General features: G+C 48.0%; 1 protein-coding gene across 1 annotated transcript in view; it reads left to right on the top strand.

Annotated features, from left to right (window-relative positions):
• CCDC6 (coiled-coil domain containing 6) overlaps nt 1-12806 on the top strand; it is a 142772-nt gene that overhangs the window by 93155 nt on the left and 36811 nt on the right. Inside the window, exon 7 of the mRNA XM_002718475.6 lies at nt 2970-3070. Coding sequence (XP_002718521.3) covers nt 2970-3070 — 101 coding nt within the window. The remainder of the gene's footprint in view (nt 1-2969; nt 3071-12806) is intronic.

The following is a 12806-nucleotide window of genomic DNA, read 5'->3' as shown; positions in this document are numbered from 1 at the left end:
TTGAAAGTTATAGTTAGAGAGAGGAGGAGAGGCAGAGAGAGAGATCTTCCATCTGCTGGTTCACTCCCCAGTTGGCCGCAATGGCCGTAGCTGTGCCAATCCAAAGCCAGGAGCTAGGAGCTTCTTCTGGGTCTCCCACCTAGGTGCAGGGGCCCAAGGACTTGGACCATCTTCCACTGCTTTCCTAGGCCATGGCAGAGAGCTGGATCGGAAGTGGAGCAGCTGGGACTTGAACCGGAGCCCATTTGGGAAGCCGGCACTGCAGGCAGCTGCTTTACCCACTGCACCACAGCACCGACCCCTGTGGCTACTCTTTTGAGATGGAGATAGAGGAACAGAGAGTTCCCAATAATGGGTTCACTCACCAAACACCTGCAACAGTCTGGACTGGGCCTGGCCAAAGCAGGGAGCCAGGAACTCAACTTGGGTCTCTTCTGTGGGTGACAGGACCCCACTAACTTGAGCTGTCACCACTGCCCTCCAGGGTCTGCATCAGCGGGAAGCTGGAGTCAGGAGTTTGAGCTAGGTGTGAAACCCAGGTACTGCAGTGTGGGACGTGGGCATCTTAACTACTAGGCTACGCACCCACCCTGCTGCTCCTGTTGGGAAGTTAACTAATGCATTATCTGCAAGCCTAAGCGTCAGACCACCTCATTGCTGCCCTGTGAATGGCTGAAAGCACAGTTTCCCTCTGGCTCGCTGGAGGAAATGGCCTCAAGGTTTGTCTCCCACCCACAACCCCCCCTCCTCTTCCTCTTCGTCCTCTACACTTGGTGGAAAAGGTGGTTATTAAGGTAAGCAACAGTCTAAACTGAGCACACTTCCAATCGGCCAAGAAACCCAGCAGTTGGAGAATTAGCCTTTCTTGTTCGTGCAAGGAGAGTCCCTGTTGTGGATCGGGTTGTCTGGCCTCAGCTGAGCCAGAGCTCAGTGTGGGAAGTGAGGCTACCCATCCTGGGCCCCCAGTTGCCCCCAGGACTGCACAGCCCATGTCTGCAGCCTGGGGCCCCACATGGCTGTGACAAATCCTGTTGTCTTGATGGCAAAACATGTTGCCGAAAAACATCAGCATTGTTAGTGTATCAGCCGATGGTTTCTGATTCTGTTATAGAACAGATTGCCAGGGCTAAGAAAGCTTTGGGTCAATTTGCTGTGTATGATTCCACAAAAACGGGGGAGATTTTTCTAGAGTGAAAGCCTGTATTTTTGTAATGAGGGAAAGAAATGTGAATGCAGTAATAGGTTATCCTATTTAAGTACGTGTGTGTGTACTTTCTCGTTTAAACAGAATAAACATCATATTTGTCAGAGCTGGTATCATAAAGCTGACAGCTGTATTCTAAACATCGCTGATTTATCTATGACAGTTTCCTCTTCTCTAAAATCTTCTGAGAAGCCTTTGAGAACGTCGGGTAGCCTGCTAACCCGCTTCTCAACCGCTTTGCGAACCACCTTACGACCCAGAGCAGAGCAGGTCTTAACTTCCCGGAGTCCTCCACCCTAGATTTGAACAGGACACTCTGGGGGCAGTTTCTTCGGAATGTCCTGACAGTCCTGAAGCTGCTCCGGGAGTCCAGGTAAATACTTTCTCCCCCAAGCGGGTGCTCGCCCAGTCCAGAAGACGCGCTTTCCCTGTGGTCAGCCAGCTGATCCCAGCAGAGTGCAGCTGCCGGCGAATACCCCTCTGCCTGCTAGGACTGGTGAGAGTGCACTTAGGAGGAAGACGCATGCCAGGGCCAGCGCTGTGGCGGAGCAGGTGAAGCCACTGCCTACAGCGCGTGCGTCTCATGGGCACTTGTTCGAGTTCTGCTGCTCCGCTTCCCATCCAGCTCCCTCCTAATGCATCTGGGAGAAGCGACAGAAGTTGGCTCAAGTGCTTGGGCTGTTGCACCTATGTGGGAGACAACGGATGGAGCTCCTGGCTCTGGCTGTAGCCTGGCCCAGGCCTGTTGCAGCCATCTGGGGGAAGTGAACCAATGGATGGACGATCTCTGTCTCTGTCTCCCTCCCTCCCTGGTTGTAACTCTAAATTTCAAAATCAATAAACCTTTTTAAAAACAAAAGCAAGTAGTCTGCCACTTGAGATGGCCTTAGCCGCCTAGGAGAGATAGAAAGCAAGGAAAAGCTACCCACGCCCAGTGCCTCTGTGGTGGGCTGCTCTAGAGAGATTAAGGAGAATTAACAGTGAAGTCCAGTTGAGGTGCTTGTCAGAGTAGGGAACCTGGTTTTGTTCAAGTCACGTAGTCCTGCATAGACAAGGCTGTGTCAGGGTTCCTCAGGTGAACTTGGCTGGATGCCAGGGCTGAGATGCTGTCTGGGAGAAATAAAGGTGGGTGCATGGCCTAAAGCAGAAGTTTGCGCTGGCCAGCGCTCCGTGCCGGGGACACACAGAGTGAAGGTGGTATTCCTGGTGACCACACGTCGGCATTCTCGGGCCACCTGTGGCTTCCCAGTGCAGGAAGACGTGGGGCTCAGCTCTGTGCAGCCAAGCCCGACCTGCCTGCCTTCTGTTACCGTCTGCTGGGGGACAGTTTGCGAATAAGCAAGCCTCGCTTTGTGAACAGTTGCCGTTCAATTCCCGGGAATACGTCTCTTTAAGCTTTGAGTTAGCAACATAAATCTCAGAAAGCTTGCTTGGTTTCCAGTTTCAAATAAGAATTTAAGTGTAGTCGTGGAAAGGTGGATGTGTTTAGAAGTCTTGGGCCTTGGAGGTGATTTCTGCACGGCTGGTGTGTGATGGAGGAGTCCTGTTCGTCTTTTATATGGCCCAGCTCTGTCACCAGGCCTCCATGCTGAGCTAAACCCACCTGGATTCCCTGCCCTGCCCTGCCCTGCCCCTCTGTGGGTGAGCTTTGCCCAGCAGTGGAGCCGTGTGATTCCCAGTGACAATGTCTCTCTGCACCCGAGAGCTCTCTTAAGAACTGCTGTCATGCCGCCAGTTTTGATTGTTTCTTCCTCTTCCAACCTAGGTATTTTAACGAGATGTCTGCCCAAGGATTAAGACCTCGCACTGTGTCCAGCCCAATCCCTTACACTCCTTCTCCGAGTTCAAGCAGGCCCATATCACCCGGTGAGTGCGTCGCTCGGGCTCCCCCAGGGCCTGGGTTCCGGCCCATTTACTCGGCGGCTCTGTGACGTTCCCTTCTAGCATATAAAAATCGTGTAAACAGAGAGGTAATGGCCATATGTTTCTCAAAAACAGACCACTCTCAAGACTGAGAGCCTTATCTTGAAAAGGGTGAGCGTAAATGCTGTGGTGCAGCTGCTGTCTCGCTGTAGTGTTTCCTTCCCCACCTAAAAGGAGTCCAGCTGCAAGGTTGTTTTTTGAAAGAACACCATCTTTGACTGTGATTTGGAGAGTTCATGGATGCACAGAGTCCTGGGGTGGGTTTCCAAGTTGCCTCAGAGCTCACCCTTTAAGGTTTTTTTTGTTTGTTTGTCTGTTTTTGTTTTTGCTGTGTTCCGCATCGGGTACCACATTGTTTATCCTCCGACTAATGGATGCAGGCATCGTTTTTCCCGTGGTAAAGTTGAGGAAGCAGCAAATCAGAGGTTTGCTAACTACCGGCCACACAGCCAGGACGTGCCCAGGCAGGGTGTGTCTGTTTCCCAAGCCCATGCTCTGTCCAGCGGCAGCTGCCTCCGAATATTTTCCAGGGATTCGGGAGTGGACTGGGGTCAGGCAGTCCGCTTCTGGCTTTGCTCTCGGGCGCCTTTCCCTCAAAGGCACGCTTGTCTTCAGCTGATCCCAAGAGCTCCCTCTCCGGGTCTCTGGCTCAGCACCAGCGCTGCGTGAGGTTCGGGCCAGGAGGGCAAGTTAAATGATCCAGCCAGGGAGAGCGAGGAAGCTGGCAAGTGGAGCAGGGGGAGGGAAGAGGAGGTAGCAAGCCAGGGGATCGCATCTTGTGACCAAAGTGATGAGACTGAGTTTCTGGTGCCTGCTGGTAAACAGGTTTTAAGCAGTTGGGGAACAAAGCATGTGGGGGTGGAGAGAGGGTGATGCAGGAGGCCTTTCAGAGTAGATGGGAGTGAGGCGGCCGCTTGCAGGGGCGAGGGGTGAAGATTGTGTAAGACACCTTCACACGAGCCAGGGCGGGGAGGGTTTATTTTGTGAAAGCAATTCGAATGAGGCCGGCCTTGAGGTTGAGAAGGGGAGATAGTGCCGCGATGCAGGCTGCCCGTCGCGGCTGGGTTTTGTGGGTTTAGGATACAGCCCAGCATCATACTGTTGAGACCTTTAATTCTTTTCTTCCTCTGTCTGTCTGTCTCCTCAGAGAAAATCAGAGGTAGAATCCCAGACGCAGAGGGGCAGCTATTGTACACGTAAGGGCCAGCAGGCGAGGGCCAGAGGGGCCTGATGACAAACCACAGGGACTTCCTGTTAGGGCTCAGTGGCACAGTCGGGGTTGTCACCCCCTTGTTCCCACTGCAAGGATCTTCCTGAACCGGCTCCTCCCGCGGGCCCCAAGTCTCTACCCACAGCGTCTCTTCCTAGCTGCCTCTCAATTTTCTCAGAATAGCACTTGGGTTTCATTACCATGATAAAGGACTTTTTTTTTTGCCTTCAGATTTATTGATGTCAAGGAAGGCCTGTGTCAGGAAGAAGCAAGAGGGAGGGTTATTTTTTACTTGATGTGTGATGCTGATTCATGTTAAGTATAATTTAATATCCTGTTTGACTTATTTAAACCTAAAGAACGCCTTAGAGCATGGAATCTCCAATAGGTTAAAAAGAATGTTAGAGTCATAAAAAGCGAAACAAAATGTGAGCTTTTAGTTGGGAATATTATTTCTCTTATAAATATTCTGCAGGAATATCTGTTCCCTTTATATAATTTTCACTTTCACTGCCCCTGGCCCTTAATGAGACCTACTTCAAGTTTGGATAAATATGCTATTTGGTTTTTCCTTAAACTATGTAATGAGTAACACCTAGTTTGGTTTCCCTTTCAGCTAGCCTAAATATGTTTATCCTGAGTTCTATAATAATATCAAAGTAGAGCTTTCTCTCCTATTTGGCAGCAGAACTACTGTGTGCTAATCTAGTACGTTGCAGTGCTGTACCTAGATCAGCGAGACCTAGATACTCCAATTTTTCTTTTTTATTTTGGTTTTTATTGAAGAGTTTGTGATTCTCAGTATTAAGAGTGTCCACCACTTCCTTAGTGGAAATATGCTGTTCATGTTGTTTTCATTCCATTCCAAACATGGTAGCTCTTCTTCCGCTCTTCCCAGTTTGGGTTAACATTGGAAATCTTGGCCTTTCATTAACTTGTTGGAATATTTCGTACCCTATTTCATAATTTGTTTAAAAGATACATATTCTAGAACTTAGGATAGCGCCTCTTCTTGATTGCGTGTGTGAATTATGTATGGAAGAGTGTTACTCTTCAATAGTTACCTTTCAAGTTGTCCATTATTTTATGCAGCCTGGAAAGAGAACATTCTCACCTAACATGTCTTGTTGTATCTCAGTCGGGGAAGGGCAGTTGCAAGGTCTGAAAATAAGTCTATGTCCCAGTACCAGTGAGCCTGCCAGGCTCTCAGATCTTGGTTTCTAGTTCCGTTCTCCAGTGAAAAGAATTAGGGCTACTTGGAGAGAAGAATGTTTCTAGGCCCGAGGCCTGAAATGTATATAATGAGCTTGAGACATCCTGCAGGGCAAGAAAGCAAGGGAGTGCTCCGAAGGCAAAGCCGTGGACGTTTGTCAGGTGGATACACAAGCTCCCCAGACACAACACTGGGACAATTTGAGGGGTACAAGGAGTCATCTAGAATGTAATCCAAACATAAACACCCTAAGTCCATATTGAGACGAATGAATGACTAAATAAATAAAAAAGGAAGAATAGATATGTCTGTCATAGAGTATTCCAATATGATGTACGTAGATTGTCCTCAAGGAAGTAGAAATAATTTTCCACTCCTAAGCATGTGCTGTGAGGCTGCAGTGTTTGGAGTTGAGTATCAGAGGAAAACCTTGCAAAGGGGGAGGCCAGAAAAGTAGAAAATGAGTCTAGGATGTCACTGAGGTTCCGACGGAGTGTTTCAGCGAGATGGGAGTGGTCAGCCGTGCCAGCCGCAGGGTCCATTGGGGTGAGGAGTGTGAGTTGGTGATTACGACAGGCAGAGCGGAACTGACTGCTGCCCTGAGCTGGAGCAGTTTTGATGCGGTGGCAGGGGCCAAAGCCAGATCAGGAGGATTCAGAGAAGAAATTATACTTGAATAATTTGGATTTTTACAATGAGAATGTTTTCATGTCCTATGTGTGTATGTAAAATAGTTTTAAAAGAGGAAAATGGTGACAGCTTCAGGTTGTTTCTGCAACTTTTTTTCTTTAACAAAGAAACATTTAATAAGTTTTGGGGCCATCAGAAGTTTATAAAGAGGCAGAATTAAAATAATCCAGAATCCTTTGAACCAAAGATGATGATATTTTACTGTTTTATGTGTCCCTCCCTCTTCCTCACCCCTTGCCATAAAAACTTTTGTGTTTTGCTTAGCTGCTTATTTTCATCTGCATTGGTTCTAATTCATTATCTTTTGAACTTGACAATGTAGTAGTGAAAATTATTTGTTGTTGTTGTTTTAGTCAGTGCGTTTCCATATCAGAGCAAGAGAAGCTTATTTCAGCAACAGCTTCATAAAACACAGTGCAGGAGTATGCTTTATAACAATGTTGGTGTCAATGGTGTTGGTTCCCTAAGGTGATTGTGGAGCTGTAATATTGTTATCACCCGGAGATGAACAGCTGTTGTAACTTTGTATCCAAATTCATTACTCTTGTTTGCGGTGAGGAGCCTTTTTTTGCCAAGGGCCATTTGGATATTTATAACATCATTTGTAGGCCATACAAATTATCAGCTTAAAAACTAGCCTGCTGTATTGATTGAATTTCGAGTCCCATGTTTGGTTGCCTTGGCAGGCCCAGACTAGGTGTTGCACAGGCCTTGTAGGGGCCATGGGCCAGACTTCACCACCCCTGGTAAGCAGACCCGTCGCACTCCCAGTCATATACACATATAGCATGTGCAGCCATGTGTACTGTGTGCTACTTGACAATAAATGACTAATGAGTAGATATTTACTGTATTTTTTATTTTATAGTGTACTCCTGACACATATTTTCTAAAAGCTTCCTGTGAAACCATATGCTCTCTGATGCCCACAGAGTCTCATAGGTCTCATGTTTATCACATCTCTTGGTTACATCAAGAGGCCACTGCGAGGGCCAGCGTGGTGGCGTAGCAGGTTAAGTTCCTGTTTGCCATGCCAACGTCCCATGGAACAGCTGGTTGGGGTCCCAGCTGCTCCACTTACAATACAGCTCCCTGCTAACGCTCCTGGGAAAGCAGCAGGTGATGGCCCGAGTACTTGGGCCCCTGCCACCCATGTGGGAGACTCAGATGGAGTTCCAGGCTCCTGGCTTTGACTTGGCCATTGAGGCCATTTCGAGAGTGAGCCAGTGAATAGATCTCTTTCTCTCTCTCTCGGTGTTTGTGTGTGTTTCTCTCTCTCTCTAATTCAGCCTTTGACATAAATAAATCTTAAAAAGTTATGGAGATCTGAACACAGGTGTTCCCATACACACCCACACAAACAGATCACACTAAGTGACCTATACCATCTAGGTTTTTGTAAGTGCAGTCTGATGTTCACACAGTGTTGAAATTACCCAGTGATGTGTTTGTTAGAACAAGTCCCTGTCATTAAGCAGCACAGGATTTATTCTGTTTGGTAAGCTCGTGTTTTTAGGTTTCAGCCTACTATTTTTTAATTCATATCCTTTATTATATTCCTAAACCAGAGAGGATGAGATACCTGATTATTAGAACTTAAGGGCAAACAAAAATGTAAGATTTCAAGAGCTATAATTAACACCAGGGCCGGCCTGGGGGAAGCAAGAAACTTTAATACAAGACCCAGAGTAAGGACAGTGCCTCCATTCAGTGGAGCACTATTTGGCAATATTTAAAGGAGTTAATTGGGGCTGGGGTTGTGGTGCACTGGGCTAAGCAGCTGCTTGGCATGCCCTCATCCATATCAGAGTGCCGGCTCAAATCCTGACTCCTCTGCTTCTAACCCAGCTTCTACGCCCCCCCCCCCCTTAAGGTTTACTTGAAAGGCAGAGTTAAAGAGAAGACAGAGAGAGAGAGAGAGAGAGAGAGAGAGAGATCGATCGATCTATCTTCCATCTGCTGGCTTTCTCTCCAGATGGCCGCAACAGCCAGGGCTGGGCCATCTTAGTCTCCCTCATGGGTAGCAGGAGCCCAAGGATTTGGCCATCCTAATGATCCAGTTTCCTTCTAATGCATCCTGGAAGACAGCAGGTGATATCTCAAGAACTTGGGCCCCTGCCACCTTGATAGAGTTCTGGGCTCCTAGTTTCAGACTGGCCTAGCCCTGGCTGTTGCAGAACCAGCAGATGGAAGATTGCTTGCTCTTGCTTGCTCGCTCGCTCGCTCTCTTTCTCCCCCCACCCCCACAGGTTCTGCCTTTCAAGTAGATAAAAATAAACAAATACTTTAAAAAGAGAAAATTAATGCAACAACTTAGGTGATTACAGGGGTCGTTATGCTGAAAAGAGCTCATCGCAACTGATTAGGTATGAATCCATTTCTGCAGTGTTCTCTAAGCAACAAAATTGCAGTGATGTGAACAGATCAATCATTGACTCATTGCCAGGGGATAAGATTGGAGGGGACAGATTAAGCTGTACACATACAGACACCCACAGAGTACACTTGAGAACTGATAGAATCCAAATAAGGTCTAGACCTCAGTCACTAATGTTACAACAGTGTTAGTTCCTTGATATATTTTATTTATTTATTTATTTATTTGACAGGCAGAGTGGACAGTGAGAGAGAGAGACAGAGAGAAAGGTCTTCCTTTGCCGTTGGTTCACCCTCCAATGGCCGCTGCAGCCAGCACGCTGCGGCTGGTGCACCATGCTGATCCCATGGCAGGAGCCGGGTGCTTCTCCTGGTCTCCCATGGGGTGCAGGGCCCAAGTACTTGGGCCATCCTCCACTGCACTCCCTGGCCACAGCAGAGAGCTGGCCTGCAAGAGGGGCAACCGGGACAGAATCCGGCGCCCGACCGGGACTAGAACCTGGTGTGCCGGCGCCGCAAGGCAGAGGATTAGCCTAGTGAGCTGCAGCGCCGGCCCCTTGATTTTTTAAAGTTTTTTTGTTTTGTTATTTTATTTGAGAGCTCCTGTCTGCTGGTTCACTCCCCAAATGCCAAGAGCATCAGCGACAGGGCCAGGCTAAAGCCAAGAGTCAGGAACTCAATCTGGGTCTTCCACGTAGTTGGAAGAAACTCAGTTGAGCCATCATCCCTGCCCTCCAAGGGTCTGCCATTAACAGAAAAGTGGAATCAGGAGCCAGAGCTGAGTATCAAACCCAGGTACTCTGATATGGAGCATGGGTGTCTTAACCACGAGGCTAAATGCCCACCCAATTTCCTGGTGTTTGACAGTGCACTGTTGTGTAGTATATCATTGGAGGGAACTGGCTGAAGTATGCGGGGGGAAGATTGTAGTATTCTTGCCACTTCTTGTTTCAAAAACAAAAAGTTACAGTAATAATTTCAAAAATAACCCAAGGTGAAATAGTTTGCAAAGAAGTTCCAAGAAGAGGGAGCTGGCAGCTTCGGAGCGTTTGAGATGGGCCCGAGAGGGACCGATGAGCTAGAGCTCATTGAGCCTGGGCTTTGTGCCAGGCTGTCTTGAAGCACTCTGTGCCATGAACTCATGTCACTCTCAAGCAGCCTTGGGAGGTGGCTACAGTCATCCCAGTTGACTGTCCAAGAATCCGAAGCGCAGGGAGATGAAGTAACTTGTCCACGAGGGCCCGGTGCCAAGAGTGGAGCTGCGATGCGAGCTGATCTGGCCGTCTGGCTCCAGAGTCTGGGCTCTTTGCCTCTCTGGAAGGTGAGAGAGGCAGTGGGACCCTGGAGGGAGGCCGGGGCAGGTGAAGAGAGGGCATTCCCAGACACAGGGCAAGTTTGGAGAGAGATGGGAGTCTGGCTTAAGAGCAGGAGGCGCACCATGCTTCTGGTGGCCCGGGGCCCAGCTCCCCTGCGGTTCTGATCTGTTTGGGTTGGGGTAAAGTCTGCAGGCAGGGCTTGAGTATCTGTTCTAGAGAACCACTGACCACTGGCATCAGAAGACAGTTTGAAACTAAATGCAGATGTTCTTTATGACGCAGGGGGTTTTGTTTTAAGATAGCCAAAGGGTGGGCATCTGGCCAAGTGGTTAAGTCACTACTTGGGACACCCGCGTCCCGTATTCAAGTCCTGGCTCCAGCCTGGCTTCCTGCTAATGCACACCTTGAGAGGCAGCAGATAAGCGCTCAAGTGTTTGGATCGCTGCCACCCACGTTGGAGACCTGTATGACGCCTAGCTCCTGGCTTTGGCCTGGCCAGGCCTGCATGTTGCAGGCGTTTGGGGAATGAATCAGTGGATGGAAGATCTTGAGCATTTCTGCGCCTGCTCGCTCGCTCTTTCCCTCCCCCCCTCTTCCATTCCCTCCCCCTCCTTCCCTTCCTCCCTCCCTCCCTCTCTGCATTCAAAATGAAATGAACATAAATCTATGTAAAAAGCTGTATAAGGAATAGTGAATCTTTGAAGATGCTTGGTTATTGGCATCCTATAGTCATAATTATCCTGATAGGACAGCTAAAGGGACAACTAAAGGAAGGCTTGCTTGGTGGCCACATGTCACAGTCAAGGAAGCAAAAAGTAGCAACAAGCAGCCTTAGCAGCTTCCTGTTCTCATGTAAGCCAGAAAAGCAGTAAGCAGAGCTCATCACGTGGCTGCTAGTGGTCAGTCTCAGGTGCAAAGCGATCCCGTCCACGCTGCCTCAAGTTGCTCCTTTGCGTTTTCACTCCCTTCCATCCTACCCTGTGCTGGCTGTCCTAGTGTGTGCTGGGAACTCGTGTGGTGAGTTAGCTGGTGCCCAGACCCCGTGTGGGGGTCGGCCCCTGACTCCAGAGCCCAGGCTCTTGGGATGTACTTTTGAAACGTTTTCAAGATCACCATTGGACCCCAGCTCTGATCTATCTAAAAACACCAGAGTCTATCTAAAAAGCACTGAGTACTGGGTTGTTTGTTTTACTTTGGAGATGGTTCTGGGCCCTAGATGAAGACTCTAGGACTCTGTATTTGGAGATGGTTCTGGGACCTAGATGAAGACTCTAGGACCCTGTAGTAGGCTAGGGCTTCTTTCTTCTCAAGTATCAGTTTGTTTCAGGGAGCGGTAGCATATATTTCCATGGGGGTTATGTTTCCTATATCAGTTACCCTCACATTACAGTGCTCTCCTTGGTTTTGTTGGCTGTTAAGGCCACTGCACATGCTTGCGTGCACACGCACACACAGACACATCCTGCCTTATAGTCAGTGTATCTTTTCAGACTCCTAGTTTCTTGCATCTGAGTTTTACCCAATTGTTCTGGTTTTTTCCGATTTTATTCTTATTTCTTCTCATGTCTTTTGTCGCTTTCTTACATCTTAACTGAACTCCTAACAGAACTTTATTATTACTGTGATAAGAACACTTAACATGAAATCTACCCCCTTAACAATTTTGTTGTCATGTTGACAGGCAGAGAGAGAGAGAGAGAGTTATTATCCACTGGTTCACTCCCCAAAGCCTGTAACACCTGGGCCTGGGCCAGGCCAAAGCTAGAAGCTAGCAATTCAGTCCATGTTTCCCATGTGGATAGCAGGGACCCAAGCATTTGAGCCATCACCTGCTGCCTCCCAGTGTGTGCTTAGCAGGAAGCTGGAGTTGGTGGTGCAGATGGGATTAGAACCCAGGCACTCCAGTAAGTACGGGATGCAGGTGTCCACCTGGCGGCTTAACCATGAGGCTGAATGTCTGTCCTCCCTCCCCTGCCACAAATATATTTTTAAAAGATTTATTTATTCATTTGTTTATTTATTTGCAAAGCAGAGTTAGGAAGAGAGGCAGAGAAAGGTCTTCCATCCACTGGTTCACTCCCCAAACATCTGCAAAGGCCGTAAGTTTCATATATATTTTAGATATTAGCCCTTCATCAAATAAGTAGTTTACGTATGTTTCCTCTCTTTCTTTAGGTTGCTTTTTCACTCATGCTTATTTCCTTTTTTAAAAAATTCAAATGTATTTTCACCGTATTTGAAGGACAGAGAGAGAGAGAGAAAGGCAGAGAGATCTTCCATCTGTTGGTTCACTCACCAAATGTTGACAATAGCCTGAGCTGGTCCAGACCAAAGCTGGCAGCTAGTAACTCGATCCCAGTCTCCCACATGGTTAGCAGGGACCCAAGGACTTGAGCCATCACCTGCTGCCTCCCAGGTGCACATGAGCAGGAAGCTGGAATTGGGAGTAGAGTCTAACCAGTGTGCCAAATGGCTACACTTGATTGTTCCCTTTGCTATTAATACAGCCCCACTTGCCTATTTTGCTTTTGGTGACTGTGCCTGTGGTGTCACTGCCAAGACCAAGTTCAGTGAGCCTTTCCCCTATTTTTATAGGAGTGTTACAGTTCCTGGTCTTAAATTTGGGTCTTTAATAATTCATTCTCACTTGCTATCTGCATATAGTATAAGGTAGGAGTCCATGTATGTTCCATCCTGTTCCCATTGTGTCGTCTTGATGCCCTTGTTGATGATGAGTTGACCATATATGTATGGGTTTCTTTCTGGACCCTATTCTGTTCCAAGTCTCGACTTTCCTGTCCTTTCTCTACCCAGTGTACCATGCAGGAAGCCAACCACACTTGTCATCTCTTTTGATGTTTCTAGGTGAATGAG

This window comes from Oryctolagus cuniculus, chromosome 15 (genome assembly GCF_051225735.1).
Source record: "Oryctolagus cuniculus isolate XC-2025 breed Fujian yellow rabbit chromosome 15, ASM5122573v1, whole genome shotgun sequence".
Lineage (NCBI taxonomy): Eukaryota > Metazoa > Chordata > Mammalia > Lagomorpha > Leporidae > Oryctolagus > Oryctolagus cuniculus.
The sequence above is the reverse complement of the archived record's forward strand: the minus strand, read 5'-3'. Positions and strand labels throughout refer to the sequence as shown.